The sequence below is a fragment of the Podarcis tiliguerta genome (assembly GCF_965153285.1).
Source record: "Podarcis tiliguerta genome assembly, chromosome: 10".
Classification (NCBI taxonomy): Eukaryota; Metazoa; Chordata; class Lepidosauria; order Squamata; family Lacertidae; genus Podarcis; species Podarcis tiliguerta.
In genome coordinates this window covers 2301089-2316862 of record NC_139543.1, presented here as the reverse complement: position 1 = coordinate 2316862, position 15774 = coordinate 2301089, and the positions used below count along the sequence as shown (strand labels likewise).

The 15774-nt window shown below is 45.3% G+C and overlaps 1 protein-coding gene across 9 annotated transcripts in view; it reads left to right on the top strand.

Moving 5' to 3' along the window:
- Positions 1 to 15774, top strand: part of FRMD4A (FERM domain containing 4A) — a 401265-nt gene that overhangs the window by 276393 nt on the left and 109098 nt on the right. For all 9 annotated transcript variants that reach the window (XM_083399421.1, XM_083399422.1, XM_083399426.1 and 6 more), the window contains 2 exons: positions 8777 to 8871; positions 14930 to 15022. In XM_083399421.1, the coding sequence (XP_083255547.1) occupies positions 8777 to 8871; positions 14930 to 15022 (188 nt within the window). The remainder of the gene's footprint in view (positions 1 to 8776; positions 8872 to 14929; positions 15023 to 15774) is intronic.

The following is a 15774-nucleotide window of genomic DNA, read 5'->3' as shown; positions in this document are numbered from 1 at the left end:
GTTCTGTGCCTACCTCTGACTTTCTGAAATAAGCATTGCCCAGCTTTTGTGTGAAGACTGTTTGCTTCATTTAACCATAACGGTTACAAAGTTCAATTATTTTTCAATTAAGAGAGAATAGTCTTCCTTTCCACCCTTACATTTTGATGAGTAATTTTTCACACAAATCAACTGCAGCTTCCCTGAATAGCCTGCAGTCTGTTAAAGGGCAAACCTATCCCATAATGGAAAATGCTCTTTGTGCAAAGCCCTGCAGCTCAAATCTTCAGCCTGGGTGGATTTTTACACACTATTATTACATTGTACCCTAATGCAAAGATAGCTGCGAGGACCATCATTTCATATTGATGTAACATTTGTACTGATTGACTTATTGCATTATATATAGATTACATCCTCTGTTTTCTTTGAAACATACCATACAATTTAAAAGAAAAACAGGCTCCTTTTGCGTTGGAAGAACAAAACCTGACACAAAAAGAACGGTGAATGACTGACAGCAAAATGCCTCCCACAGTGAATTAGATTCCAGCAGTCCATGCATCCACCAAAGCACCCTGGAGTAGAAAGACAAATGGCAGCCAGTCTGAAATGTCTGGGGGGATGCGGCTGCCTGCAGTGGGTGCACAAGCCCCTTCAGGCATTCAGGGAAGTGGTGGAGCTTGAGGAGTGTTTGTGCAGGAACATTCTTGCAAGCTCCACAGCCACCCCATGCCCTTTGCAAAGTGGAGAGTGGCTGTGTGCGTAGCCTGATCCTACTTGGTTCAGCACCCCAGGTGAAGTAGAACCCTGGAAAAGCAGGGTTCCATGTGAGGTGGGGAGGATCGTGGCTGGTCCCGATCCTGGAGAGGACTCTTCAGGGGTGGAGGCATGGGGCGCCAAGCAGAATCCCACTCCTATGTGAAGAAACCCACTCCAATCCAAAGGCAGCTTGAGGAGCCCCGCCTTGGTCATCCCTTCTCCAGGACTCAGGAGCAGGGGGGGTGGACCAGACAGGAAGCCCCTTCGAGTACCAGTTTGGGTCTACTGTAGAGGAAAGATCTACTCAGGATGAGGAAGCCATCACCCAGCAGTGGACTAGTTGGAAAGGGGGTGGCTATATAAGCCCTTCAGTCTCCTCTGGGTCTTTGCTGAGTTAACTTCAGAGCCACTGCTCCAGTCCCACTGCTCTGCTGGTATCATTGACTCTGGCTCCAGCCTCTGCACCTAGAAACTGATATGGACACTTGCCCGAGTAGAAACAGGCTCCCCATGTCAGAATGTTGCCCTCCAAGTCAAGTAAGGTAATGAGAAGCTGGGAGCTAGTAAGCTCATTCACCGAAGCCTGCGCCTCAGTGAGAGACTTTCCGCTTTGTATGCAGAAGGTGCCAGGTTCAATCCCTGACAGGAGCTCCACAGGTAGGGCTGAAATGTCTGAAATCCTGCATAGTTGTTGCCCGTCAAATGTAGACCACACTGAGCTGGATGGACCAATGGTCTGATTTGGAACAGGGCAGCTCTCTGTGTTGGCTGAAGCATTCTGCTGCACACCTGAAGTGGGCTCAGCAGAGCAGCAGTGTGCCTCCTTGTACTCCAGGCCTCTCACTTGGTGGGGAGGGAGTTCAAGAGTAAGGATGGAATAAATGAGACATTTTTCTTCTCCCAATCTTTTTCCTGTTGCCCCTTATATTGCTACCAGATCCATTTCTGAACACTTTACAGCTGAGTGGTACAAAGGGGGAAAGGTATTGCTTTTTTCGCCTTCCACCCGGAACATTCCTGTATGGGACAATTTGAGTTCTGCTTTGAAACCTTGTGGAATGTGTTCTCCTTCCCTGTCTGGGATACTTACCTGTAAACTGTGCTCTCTTTCCCTCCTGCTCTCCATTTCCCCTTTTTTCCTTCGAACTTTCTGTGACTCGGGCTGTGGGGAAAATCTGATTCAATTCTCAATAAAGGCAAACCTGCCTACTTTACAACTTCTGAAACAATTTGCAAACCAAAACACAGCTCCCCACCCCCACCCCCCTTCAAAATCTGCATTTCTATGAATTTTGCAATACAGAAAATTTTCCTTCAGTCGAGTAACAAGTACAAAACATGTCTGTACTGGGGCAAAATGTGCAGAGAAATCCATCTATTCATGAAAATAACATAAAAAATTACATTGCATTAACGGGAATTTCTTTGCAGAAATGTGTGTATTGGGGAAAATCCCGTTCAAACATGTGTATGTTAGGAACTTGTCACACTAAAGTGCTGATGAATTCCCAACTGATGTGGAAATGTGGAGAAATGAACTTAAGACTGAAAAAACGAGACACTGAGAGAAAGGGAAAGAGGCAGATTCTCCCACCGCTATCTGTGGCTGAATTGCTCTCACCCGCAGATTGCTTCCAGACTGCTGCTGTTCTGAGGCAGGGTGCCATTGCATACAGGCAGCAGCCATTTTGCACAGGGGCTCCATTCCTGGCCCCATGCATCAGCAGAGTGCATGTCAGTGTGCCCAGTCCCATTGCACCCAGCCCTGCCCCCGTTCCACCCCATTCTGCGTTTTTCCAGGTTCAATTGCATGTTAGCATCAGATGGTCAGCAGCTGTACAGATAAAATCAAGTTGTGTAAGTATAGCTGATTTTGAGCAGTTACACAATAAAGCCGCTCCCCCCAAAAATATTTGGTTTGGGTTTTTTTAAATAAGTGATGAGAAACTGCATTTGCTTGGGTGTTATCTAAGCTCTCCACAGACAAATCAGGATTTAATGCTTAATAAGCAGGTTGTCTAGAAGCTCCCATAGCCTCTTGCAGGTTGCCTGGCTTCTGGTTCCTCAGACCGCTCTTGCCCCACTCTCTGTAGACTACCACCAGCATTCTGTAAGCTCATCGGTTGTCGTCTAGCAGTTTCCCCAGCTTTTCTAAAAAAGTTCATTTTAACTTGCACACTTCTTTACTTCTAGGAAGTTCTCCAAGTTTGTAGAAACCACAACCATATATTTAGGTGGTTCCTTTCCACTTTTAAACTGTTAGGCTTTCAACCACCTGAGTTTTCTGTTAGAGGGAACAGTATATGCCTGCAAAGAGTATACTTTTTTGTTATTAGCTGATTTGATGGTGAAAGTATCAAGTTCCTAGTTGACGTGTTTATCTAATACACTGAATGCATTATTGTTTTAAATTAAGCTCTTTAAATGTATTGTGATTTCCACAAGAAATAATTTCCAAATACTGGTTTGCAGGGCAAGCGCAAAACAGTTTGCTGGTTGCTTGACTCTCAGAGTTCAGAAAAAGACCAGACTAACACAGAGGCTGAACTTCTGGTGCTGAACTGAAAGCTACCTATGGTTATGATTCTCCAGGATGCAGATAGTGCCTTTGCTTTACTCCTGCATCTCTGTGGTGCTAGCCCTAGTTGACTGACCATGGAAATAGCAGCCGGTTGAGTATCAGACTCCCTGACAAATAAGGCACTAGATATGTGGGACAGGACAATTTCTCCTGCCCTGCTTCATGACCCTACCACCCTATAGCATTCAAATGAGAATGGAAAGCAAGGTTAGCTTACTCTTCCTCTCCTTCCCCAAACCTCTATCACTGTAGCTCCCTCTTGAAGTCAGTCTCTGTGGTGGCAGCAAACACTCAATGATGCAAAGCATTTTGTTTAATGAAAAGCAAACAAGCCTCTGGAAAACAAAAAGTGGGGAAATTTAATTACAAACTGAACAGATTCTGCAAGATGCTGCTGATGTTTCTAATGAGCCATTTGTGTGACTTGCATGAAAGGAGGTCATTGCTCATCACTTTTGTCTCGTGAGTGAAAACCAAACAGCTTATCTTGGCTACAACTTTCAAGGCTCAGGTCTCTCCAGAGATGAGAATGCAGCCTTACTATTCTTGGTTTTTCTCTCCACAAGGATGGAGCTGGTCCTCTGGGAGATCCAGGTACACCTGAGCTCGCTGTGTGTGTGTTTGTTTTCTATACTGCCCTATACCCGAAGGTCCAGGGTGGTTCACATAAAATATAAAATACAAAAAATCAAAACAAAACCAACAACCCAATAAAAAACCCCCAAAAGAGCCAGCATTCTTTAAAAAGGGTATATGATGTAAATCAAGTCAAGCAAAGGCCTGGTTGAAAAGGAACATTTTTGCCTGGTGCCTAAAGGTGTATAATGAAGGCGCCAGGTGAACTTACCTGGGAAGAGCATTCCACAGATGGGGAGCCACTGCAGAGAAGGCCCGTTCTCGTGTTGCCACCCTCCTGACCTCTTGCGGAGGAGGCACACAAAGAAGGGCCTCAGAAGATGATCTCAGGGTCCAGGTGGGTTCATATGGGAAGAGGCGGTCCTTGAGGTATTGCGGTCCTGGGCCGTTTAACACTTTTTTAGGTCAAAACCAGCACTTTGAATTGGGCCCAGAAACTAATTGGTGTATGTGCATATATACACAGGTTTGTGACCAAACAACACCATAATTGAACACTACTGGGTTTTATTTGGTTGTGTAAACAGACAAATGACATTTTAACCCTACTTCTTCCCCTTAGCCTTCTCCCTCCTGCCTACAGTATTTGTTTCTAGCAATCATCATCATCATCATTCCACCCATCTGATTGAGATGTCCCAGCCAGATGAGTCTTGATATGATGCATATAAAACATTTGTTCTGGTTTGTTCATTTGTTTCCTTTCATACTCCTTATCCATTCTGTGTTTTGTTTGTTAGATCATATCTAACAATTCAGTCATCTTTTAAAAAGTAAATCCTAATTGCAATGTGTCTAGTACACTAAGCACAATATGTATGCATGGATATATAGATGGACAGGCTTGTAAGCAGCAGCTTGCCTAAACAGGAAAGCTCTTCTATTTCTCTTTTCTGTTTCAGATCGTAGATATTGGTGGGCTATTGAGAATTCTTGTAGGTTAATAACTCTGTGGATTTTCCAGTAATAACAGCAATGGTCAGTTGAAAATGGAGCCACAGCTATGCTAGATGCAATAGGATTCAGTGCATGCCTGACTGTGTCTTCCCCCTTTGCCTGAACTGGATCACACCATGCACACAACTAACTAACTGGTGGTTGGAATGAAACAGCAACTTTGCAAGCCCTCACTCCATACACCTTTGTCATGAAGGGAAAGATTGCATGTTGTGCAGGGACAGAGGAGGAATCTGCAGGACTGATTCCAAAGCAGACTCACCTGATTCCATTGGGTCCACTTCAGAATCATCAGCCCGGCAGATCCCTTTGCAAGGAATCTGAGGGCTTCGGTGCTCCCTCTGTTAGCTGCTCAGTTTGGGATGGCTAGCACATGGAGCCCCTTGTTACAGGCACTTTAAATAAAGTAGACCAAATCCTTCCTAGGAGTGATGGAACTTGATTATGTTCTGTCACTCTCAGAGGGAATTGTATAAAAAAGCATGGCTGCCCCCATGCAAAAACTGGAGGCAGCCAATTTCCCCCCGGTACTTTGCCTCTGAGAGCAACACAATGTCATCCAATTCCATCACTCCTTGAAATATTTGTTCTACTGTATTCAAAGCAAAGGAGTCTTGTGTGCTACCTACTCCAGGATGAATGATTGGTTCTACAGCTTTTAAAGGTCCAGAAAAGAATTGTTACAGGACATATGCAGCTCTGCAGCCCTCAAACCACTTTTTAAGTTCTAGGGGTTGGGGGGGGGGGGCTTCTGTATTGCTATGTGGTTTTTCCCTTTCAAATTAACACAGAAATGGGACCATGTAAAACTGGGATGGACCAAACTTTAACCATCCATCCTAAATGCTGTGCACAGATCATCACAGAATTGTGAAAAATAGGGGACATGTGTAGCAATGCCGTGCCAAATTTGAGTCACCTTGAAAGGCTGTTTATGGTAGTACAATAGCCCTGCCATTCCCTGAGGGATGTGCTTTCACTTCTGTGTCCTGCCATGGACTCATCTGAGCCAATTTACTAGTATTCTGCGGGTTTCTGTAGCATAGCGGGAAAAGCCCTGAGAAGCATCATCAGCACTGCATAGAAGTCGGTGTGACTGTGTGACTGTCATCAGCACCTGTTTGATAGTATGTTACAAACAACATACTTCCTCCCCTCCCCCTCCCCCCGCATGGCAAATGCCTTTTTAAAAATACACTATGTTTTGTATATGAAAGTGCCCATGTGTGCCAAAATTTTGTCTTTGGAGTAGCTAGCATTTGGAATTAGCAGACTATTCCAAAGAGAACTTTTGTGTAAGGCTTTTATCTACTTACTTACTTACTTACTTACTTACTTACCTACTAGCTTGTTATGTTAATATAAGGCTGCTCAGTAACATTGCTAAATAAAGTCAGGGATTCTAGGGTGACGAGACAGAGAGAGGAGACCCACAGTCATAGTAAGGGAGAAGCCACACTTCTTCTTCCAAAGACATAGCAGTCTATAAACAGCTTTACAAACTCTTTGAAACTGATCAACGCGACTCAGGGAAGCATCTAAGGTTTTGAGCCAGGAACACTGAAAAGGACAATAAGTTTGCGCAGCTGCAAGCAAAGCTTAGGACAGAAAGTAATCTTGGAGAGGGCTAGCATGGCTTAACTTCACAATCTTAAGTCCCCTCTGGGATTCTGAGCCAGTAACTAACCTGGCCTGCAGCCAGTGCAGGCTCTGTCTCATCTATTGTTTCCCCTCCCTGCCTTTCATCTCCCAAGGAAAGGGCTATCCTTTCTTATCTGATCCAGAAGGCTTGAAAAGAGATGTGCATTTGCAGTAGTTCTAGGAGCATAGCTCTTTGAGCCCTCCACCACCCAACCCCTGCTCAACTATGAGCCAGGAAGGAAATTTAGTTGTAGCCAAGAGTGTTTCATTACAAAACTGCAGATGGCAGAAAACGGGGGGAACAAAAGGCGGGGAGGTGGGAGAACCCTATCGCACTGGGATCTATAGTATCTCTGCATATTTAGTGATTGGAGTATCCTTGCCACAGAAACAACAAGCAGCACTTTGCATTTATTGGGTTTGCTATTTCTTAGGGGCTTAATCCTGTGAAGTATCTTATGCTATTGTAGTGCAGTGCTTAAGAGACCGAGCTGAGAGCTAGGAAGTCCCTCCTCCCTGCCAGAAAGTGGCCTTAGACAAGCCATTTTCTTTGAGTCTAAAATCCCACCCTCACCACTGCCACCTGTTCTAATCTACCTTACAGAGTTGTTGCAAGGGGGGGCTAAATTAATATAAGGGTGTGTGTGTGCTTCGAACCTTCTAAAGCATAGTATGCTAAAGTTAAGTGACGATGGAGATTAGCTGAGCCTCTGTGGTGTAGTGACTGGACACCAGTTTGATTCTTGGTATGTTTATTTGGAACAAAGTCCTGCTGAGTTCAGTGAGATTTATTCCTGGATTGAGCATATGTAAGATTGCATATTGAACTGCAAATCAGGAAGTGCTTCACACTCTGAAGCAGCCTTGCACATCAATCTACACACAAGTGTTATGTTCTCTAAGCTGCCCAGACCTACATAAGTTATATAAGTGGGAAGAAGGAGGCTTTTGCCAAGCTTACCCTGTCCAGTCATCTGGAGTCATTTCTTATTCGCTGACCTAGTGAGTGGTTCTTTACTGTTCTCTACAGTAAGGCACTATCTAAGTGCTACTTATTATTTGTGGGACCCTGTAGGCCTTGCTAGGACTCTGTGTCAAATGGCTGTGCCCCAGAATGTGTAATACTATATTAAATATAACATTCACCTATATACTTTGTTCTACAGTGCTATAGACTTTGCTCACTTCAGCTAAGTTTTACAGAGGAGTGGGCAAATGTTTGGAATACAGAATTCTGCCTTTGACGAGGACCTACGATTCCTGCTACCTCTAATGGTTCTGTTTCTGCAACTTGCCATGTATGCTATAAATCAGGGTGGGGAACCTGTGGCCCTCCAGATGTTGCTGATGTTGACCTCTCTTGTGCTCAGGACCGGGCCTACAATGAGGCAGAGTAAAGCAGCAGCCTCAGGCGGCAGATGCTGAGGTGTGGGGAATGGACAGAGCTGTGAGACCCTGTGGCCCATCCAGTAGGCAGCTAGATTGCTGCCCTCGAGTGCAGTGAAAGATTCTGTCCTTTCACCAGTACTGGAGTAAGATTCAACCACCAATCCAATTGGTTTCTGTATGTATCTCGGGGGAGGCTGCCATCCTGTCCTCTGCCTCAGGCAGCAAAATGTCTTGAGCCAGCCCTGCTTATCCCACTTCATTCCAGCCTGGTGAAAGCTATAGGAGAAAAGAAAACTGGTGAACTGTGAGATGTGGCTTGATAAGGATCTCCTTTGCACAATGCGATCACTTGTGTGAGGCTACAGTGACTGCTTCTACCACTGAGCTCAGCTGACAAAGGATTATCGGACTGCATTCATGCAGCTGGTCAAGAGGAGAGCCTGTAGTCCAAGCACATGCACTCCACTTAGGGAGCTGTGTGTATATGCAAGCTTAAATGCTGGTGCCAGTCCTTCTGCCTGTGCAACATAATTGGTTATTTACAGAAGGATGTGGATTGCAGCAGAGCTGTAGCTACCAGGCATTGCCAGGTGCAGAGCACAATGCTGCAATATCTGAATTTGTATGGAGCCTGGCTCAGCTGGCCTTCGTCAGGAGCTCTAGCTGCATGTTGTCACTGTGCACGTGGCTTTTGAAGTCATCACTGAACTCTTTCAAGAGACACAACAAGCTTCCTCCTGTTTGCATCTTCTGTATCTTTCCTTTGTTTGTATCTTTCCAACCTAATGCATTCTAGCTGAGCATGTGTTTTTCTTCTTCTTTTCTTTGCAGCCAAAGCTTTTGGCCAAGGAGCTGCTAGACCTGGTGGCATCTCATTTCAACCTGAAAGAGAAGGAATACTTTGGGATTGCCTTCACAGATGAGACGTAAGTGTTTCAGGATCAGAGCACAAAGGTTCCTAATTCTTGGAAGAAATGGGCAAGACCTTCAATATGAGGTTCCGCAGGGCTCAGTCCTATATCCCGTTGTTTAACATCTACATGAAACCACTGGGTGGGTTTATCCGGAGGTTCGGAGTTCGTTGTCAGCAGTATGCTGATGACACTCAACTCTGTTTCTCCTTTACATCTGCAAGTGAGGCAGTGGAAGTGCTGGAACTTGCCTCGGCAATGGATAAGAGCCAACAGACTGAAGTTCAATCCAGATAAGACTGAGGCACTGTTAGTCGATGGTTCCCTAGACCAAATGGGTGAGAGGTCACCTGCTCTTGTTGGGGTTACACCTCCCCTGAAGGAGCAGGTTCATAGCTTGGGGGTCGTCCTGGATCCTTTGCTGTTGCTTGAGGCTCAGGTGGCCTCGGTGGCCCGGAGTGCCTTCCATCAACTTCAGCTGGTGGCCCAACTACACCCCTATCTGGACAGGGATAGCCTAACTACTGTTGTCCGTGCTCTGGTAACCTCAAGGTTAGATTACTGCAATGTGTTATACATAGGGCTGCCTCTGAAGAGGGTTCGAAACTTCTGCTGGTGCAGAATTCAGTGGCCAGGTTGCTCACCAGAGTAAGACGGTTTGAGTATATTACACCGATCCTGGTCCGACTGCACTGGCTACCAATTAGTTTCCGGGCCCAATTCAAAGTGCTGGTTTTGGCCTGTAAGGTCTTAAATTGCTCAGGACCACAATACCTCAAGGACCACCTCTTTTCGTATGAACCTACCCGGACCCTGAGATCACCCTCTGAGACCCTCCTCTGTGTGCCTCTTCCTTGCAAGGTCTGGAGGGTAACAACATGAGAACGGACCTTCTCTCTAGTGGTTCCCCATCTGTGGAATGCTGTTCCCAGGGAAGTTTGCCTGGTGCCTTCATCATACACCTTTAGGTGCCAGGCAAAAACATTCCTTTTTAACCAGGCTTTTTGTTGATCCAATTTATATCCTATGCCCTTTTAAAATGTGGTTTTTTAGGGGGCGCTATTGGGTTATTGTTTTTATTTGCATTAGGTATTTTGTGGTTTTATATCTTGATTTTATTCTGTGAACTCCCCTGTGATCCCTGTGTATAGGGTGGTATATAAATTCAATAAATAATAATAATAAGGAGAGAAGGGCAGGTAGCCCCACCTACTAGGACAAGAGCAGCTCCATCACCTGAAGACTTCGGCCAACCTTGTTGCTGGTCCCTGATCAGCCCCTTGCTATCTTACAGCAAGTCTGATTTCTGACTTCTATAGACACTGTTCAAAGTGTCCCTGCAACCATGAGGTATAGAAACCTGACACAATTTATTGAAGTCCTGTGTTCATTTAAATTTTACTGCAAGCATGTGGATAAATGATGAAATTGTAACGGTTGTAATCATGTGCACCCAATGGACTGCCAGGTGAAACTGAAATACAAATTGTTGCGTCAAGAAAAATGGAAATCTGCTTCCTGTTTCCATCTGTTTTTTACATGGAACTGTAAAGCTTTAGAATGTAAGATTCTTGAGTGGACAGAGTCTGATCTAGTTAACCATTTATCATGCAGTGACTAGAACAAAAGGAGCGCAGGAGATGCTGGAAAATAATCGATATTCAATTAGTATCTTCAAAATGTTTAACCAATTTATCTCCATGGTAAAATATCACACAGTCTTCTCAGGTAAAGTCCACCAAGAACAGCTCCAGCATTGCTGGCATTGATTGCACTGTGGCATCAAGAAAGAACTTTACATATATGTTTAGTATGGAGAAACTCTTTTAGGAGCTGTGGGCTGGGAAGTGGTCAAATTGGCTTGTAAGTGGTTTATAACTACAAAACCAATTACAAAAATATAAACAAATGTAATTAAAATACACAATGAACAAGCCCATTAAAACAACCCCAAAATGAAAAGTTATAACAGCAACTAAAACAATTAAACTAGGGGGTTCAGGTTGAGGTTAAGAGATCAAAGGAATACCTACGTAAATAGATGCCTCTTAAAAACCCTGCCGGAATTCCAATTGTGATAGGGCCTCTCATATTTTATCAGGGAGAGCATTGCACCACAGTGGTGCTATCAGTGAAAAGGCCCATCTGCATGTTACCATAAGTCAATAATCCTCAGGTTGCAGCAAGAGTAACTGGGTTCCATTTGTTCATCTTAATGTCTTTACCAGGCACTGGAGGGGAAGATGGTCTTTCAAGTCACATGGTCCACAGTCCAATACTACCATCTATCTATCTATCATTTGGCTATCTAGCTATCATTTGCTGCCCTTGTGACTGGGTTGCCCCAGCCACTCTGGGCAGCTTCCGTAAGTAGCAAGGCCTTAAAATGGACCCAATGATTAATAGGTAAAAAGGTAAAGGGACCCCTGACCATTAGGTCCAGTCGTGACCGACTCTGGGGTTGCGGCTCTCATCTCGCTTTACTGGTCAAGGGAGCTGGCGTACAGCTTCCGGGTCATATGGCCAGCATGACAAAGCTGCTTCTGGCAAACCAGAGCAGCGCACGGAAACGCCGTTTACCTTCCTGCCAGAGCGGTTCCTATTTATCTACTTGCACTTTGACGTGCTTTCAAACTGCTAGGTTGGCAGGAGCAGGGACCGAGCAACGGGAGCTCACCCCGTCGTGGGGATTTGAACCGCCGACCTTCTGATCAGCAAGTCCTAGGCTCTGTGGTTTAACCGACAGCACCACCCACGTACAAGTGCCAATTCCTTAGGACTGGTTGCCCTGGCAGGATATGTGTTGGATAAGGGGCATCATTCACCAGCAGAGCTGAAGCCTCTGGGCCAGCTGTATAGAAAGCTTTGCATTACAGTAAGATAAACATGAGGTTACCAACACATGACTTGCAGTAGACAAGTCACATCTGTCCAGCTGGTGATGGGGCCTTTGCTGTGGAGGCCACTTGGGTCTCTGTGGGCAAAGATATTTCCAGGAGCACCCCTCGGGGCACCGCTGCTCCCTCAGAAGGAGTGCAGCTCTCCAGAAAAGGCTACCTCCAGAAGCAAAATTGCTGTCAATGAAAAATGCTCCACGGACCTCTCTGTTAAAATACTGTGGTATTTTTAATTAAAATATAAATCAACAGTCCACCCAGGCCTTTTTTTCAGCTGGGACTTGCCAGAACTCAGTTCCGGCACCTCTCAGGTGGGCGCCATTGCTGTTATAAAGGACAAGAGAGACATTCAGGGTGAGTTCTGGCACCTCGTTTTCTAGAAAAATAACATTGGGTCCACCAACTAGTTTTTATTTAAAAAACAAATCTGAACCCATTGAGAACCCAGAAAAAACCCACTTTTACTGGTATAGGTTGAGTGTTTAAACAAAGGGGAAGGCTTGTGAGAGCAGCCCTAAACTATGCCGTATGAAAGTAATTCTTTGACTCCAGAGGAAAATCTCTACAGGTGTAATTTATTTATAAATGATTTGTACTGGGGATTTCCATTCATTAGTTGTGCTGCCTCATGACAACCTGAATGGAAAATCAATGGGAACAACCTTTGTGTTGGTGACTTAATAGCTCCTTTTGGTGATATTGGGTCATTACTTCATACTGCGTGACCAGAATGAGATTGCCATGCTATAAACGGGAAAAGAAGAATGTTCATGTTTGAAAGATCTTAGAAATATTTCATAGTATTAACTTTAGGGTCAGGTTATATCCAAAAGAAGTATGCAGCAGGTTGTGGGGGAGGGAAATTCTGCTCCTCTGCAAATTTAGGTTGTGTAGTATCATGCTTTGTTCCGGCTTGCCAGGTCATTATGCAGAGCCTGCTGGGAATGAGTTGCAGCAGCCGGCCAGCTGGCACTGGAAACAGAGTCAGTCAGTAGCGCAGGGATGAGGAACATGTAGCCTCTCCAAAGTTTGCTAGGCTACCACCTCTATCATCTTTCACTATTGACCATGCTGGGCTGGCTAGGGCTGAGAGGAGTTGGAGCACAACATCTGGAGGTCCATATGCTCCCCAGAGCTGAGGTAGCAGGGCTGGGATGAGGCTGCATGGGGCCTGGGAGGGCCTAATGACTGCCCAAATGCCACCCCTCATCACCATCTAAAGAAAGGATGTTGTCCATTGTGTGGCACCATTGAGCATCCTCTGTATTCTGTGGCTTCTGCAGTGAGCGTCTCAAGGAAAACAAATAACCTTGGAGGGGCTGCGTGGGACCCCCGTGAGGCTTCTCTCTCAGAGGCCTGGGCTGCTCTTCATAGAGCCATTCTCCTTCTCAGTGGTCTTCAGAGAGTTCCTGGTATACATGGGTGTTAACCTGGTTCAAAGTTATCATAGACTATCATAGACTATGCTATCAGTGGACTTTCAGGACTAGATCACAACCGTTGGTGAACTTGTAATTAAGGCAAATGTTGCCATTTTTTAACATTTGGCAAGGAGCATGTCACTCTCCTTTTCGGTACTGGCAATATTAACAACACCTTTCAAAGTGAAGTAACCTTTACAGTTATACATAGAACTGCACAGTAAAACACATATAAACTACCATATTTATTTGCGGTGAGTTGGGGTTGCATATGGATAATGTTTAATATCCCACATTCTGTTAAAGTAAGAGTGTGTCTGTGCCACAGATGTGCCCAGATATGTAAGAACAAATTGGCCATGTTCCTATGCACTTCTGCAGGAGGTACTTGTGAATATGTTGGTGGTGTTTTTGAAGTTAAGTCTGCCGCAGAAATTAAAAGAACTACCCCGTAATCATAAGAAGAGAAAATTCATACTGTATATGCTGCAAGAGAGTTAAAATGCACTAATATCTAAAAGAATGTTTCATGATGGCAGACCGAGGTGACAACAACAAAAAACCACCTCTCAACTCAGAAACCCAAGAGCGAGGGTTGCAACCAAAGGGGCCTGGTGGGGGCACAGCCATACTCTTCCCTGCTGCTTGGCCAGAAGAGCTGTCCCAAACGTAGCCATTGCACTGATGGGATCTCCCCACCAGAACTTCTTTGTTTCCATGATGGTGTGTTGTTAATAGCCTGGCAATGAGAAGGCTCCCCATGATCCATGGACTAGAAATTGTCCTTCATTTGCAATACAGAAAATATGCAAAGGAATAGTCTTTCCATGAGGTATAAATGCAAGAGAATAAATTGGGTTGGAGTCAGTGGTGTGAGAGAGGCATTGTTGTATGTGGCATTCTCACTTGCTGCTTTTGTCCCACTGTGGTGTTTGGTCAGCAGCTTTTGCTAGTTATCGGGACACTCTGTGAACAGAAAAGATGGTGGGAAGGCTCAATGCAAAGATGCCTCTGTAAGGAGACCAAAAGCCACCACCCTCTGAGACTCCCCAACTTCTGTGATCACCACAAGATGCCTCAGGTTGGAACTGGGTGTGCAGAACCCACGAGTCTTTACAAGGGAAAATGGTGTAAAGCAAACTGAGAGCAGCATGAAGTACCGGTAACTACAGTGTGTGTGTGTGTGTGTGTGTGTGTGTGTGTGTGTGAGAGAGAGAGAGAGAGAGAGAGAGAGAGAGAGAGAGAGAGAGAAGCAGCTGTGTTATTGAAAGCTCTTGAAAGGCAGCTTGGCAGGCTCTATTTGCAAGGCCGTTTCAGACATACTGGGTGGCAAATAAAATATCTGAGACATTGTTTGGCTATGTTTTAGCCTGCAGTGAAATAGTACAGACCTTGTATAAACTCCTAGCAGTAGCAACTTTTAATGGAAAGCCTGACAGACTTTCCATTATATAGTCATGCCAAGGGTGGCAAGGCTGCAATAAAGGGCAAAAGCGCTTATCTCTTTGGTTCTGCCTCTTTGCATTGTACATCTCCAGTCCTCACTCTGACAAGGTGAGCTTCACATGTTAAACATTGAAGCCTGAAGTGACAGCCCTGCCATCCCCACAGCAATGTTGTATGTATTCCTCAAATACAGTAAGTAAGAGAAGCCGCTTTCTCAGCTGCATTGTTGTATCTACAGTCTCAGTCAAAATAGGCAGGAGGAAGAAACCTCTTGTTTCACTCCCATCCCTTTGTCTCTTCCTTCATCAGGGGCCACCTGAACTGGCTTCAGCTGGACCGCAGGGTGCTGGAACATGACTTCCCCAAAAAGTCGGGACCGGTTGTTTTGTACTTTTGCGTCAGGTGAGTATATGTTTTGGCATCTCTCAGAATGTACCACAGCATGTTTTTGCATTTTTGTTCTTGTAGTAAGTTCAGAGTTGGTGTTGTTTAGAAAGGGTAAGTGTAAAGGGACCCCTGACCATTAGGTCCAGTCACGATGACTCTGGGTTTGTGGCAGTCATCTTGCTTTACTGGTCAAGGGAGCCGATGTTTGTCCACAGACAGCTTCCAGGTCATGTGGCCAGCATGCCTACGCCGCTTCTGGAGAACCAGAGCAGCACACGGAAACGTAAGGACCCAAAAAGTCCCCATTGCAGAAAATCACTGGGGCACAGAATGGGGAAGGGCCACAGCTCTATGGTAGGTCATGTGCCTTGCATGTTTAAGCTCCCACATCAAATCCCCAGCATGTAGACAGAACAACAGCAGCCACCCAAGAAATGAGCTGCCAGTCAGTGTAGGACTGACTCAGAATAAGATAGCTTCCTGTGCTGCTGCAAGTTTGAGGCTGCAAAAGGGCATTTCACCAAACATAAAGCCTTGTGCTGGCTGCCAGTGAGAACCCAGGTGTTGGTACTGAGGTACGTAGCCCTGAACAACAGGACAACCCGAGCTTCAAGATGGTTGGGATATGTCCTGAGGACTTCCTCAGTGGCAGCTTCCCAATTGTGGAAGTCCTGTCCCAGGGAAGTACAGTGGTGCCCCGCAAGACGAATGCCTCGCAAGACGGAAAACCCGCTAGACGAAAGGGTTTTCCGTTTTGGAGGTGCTTC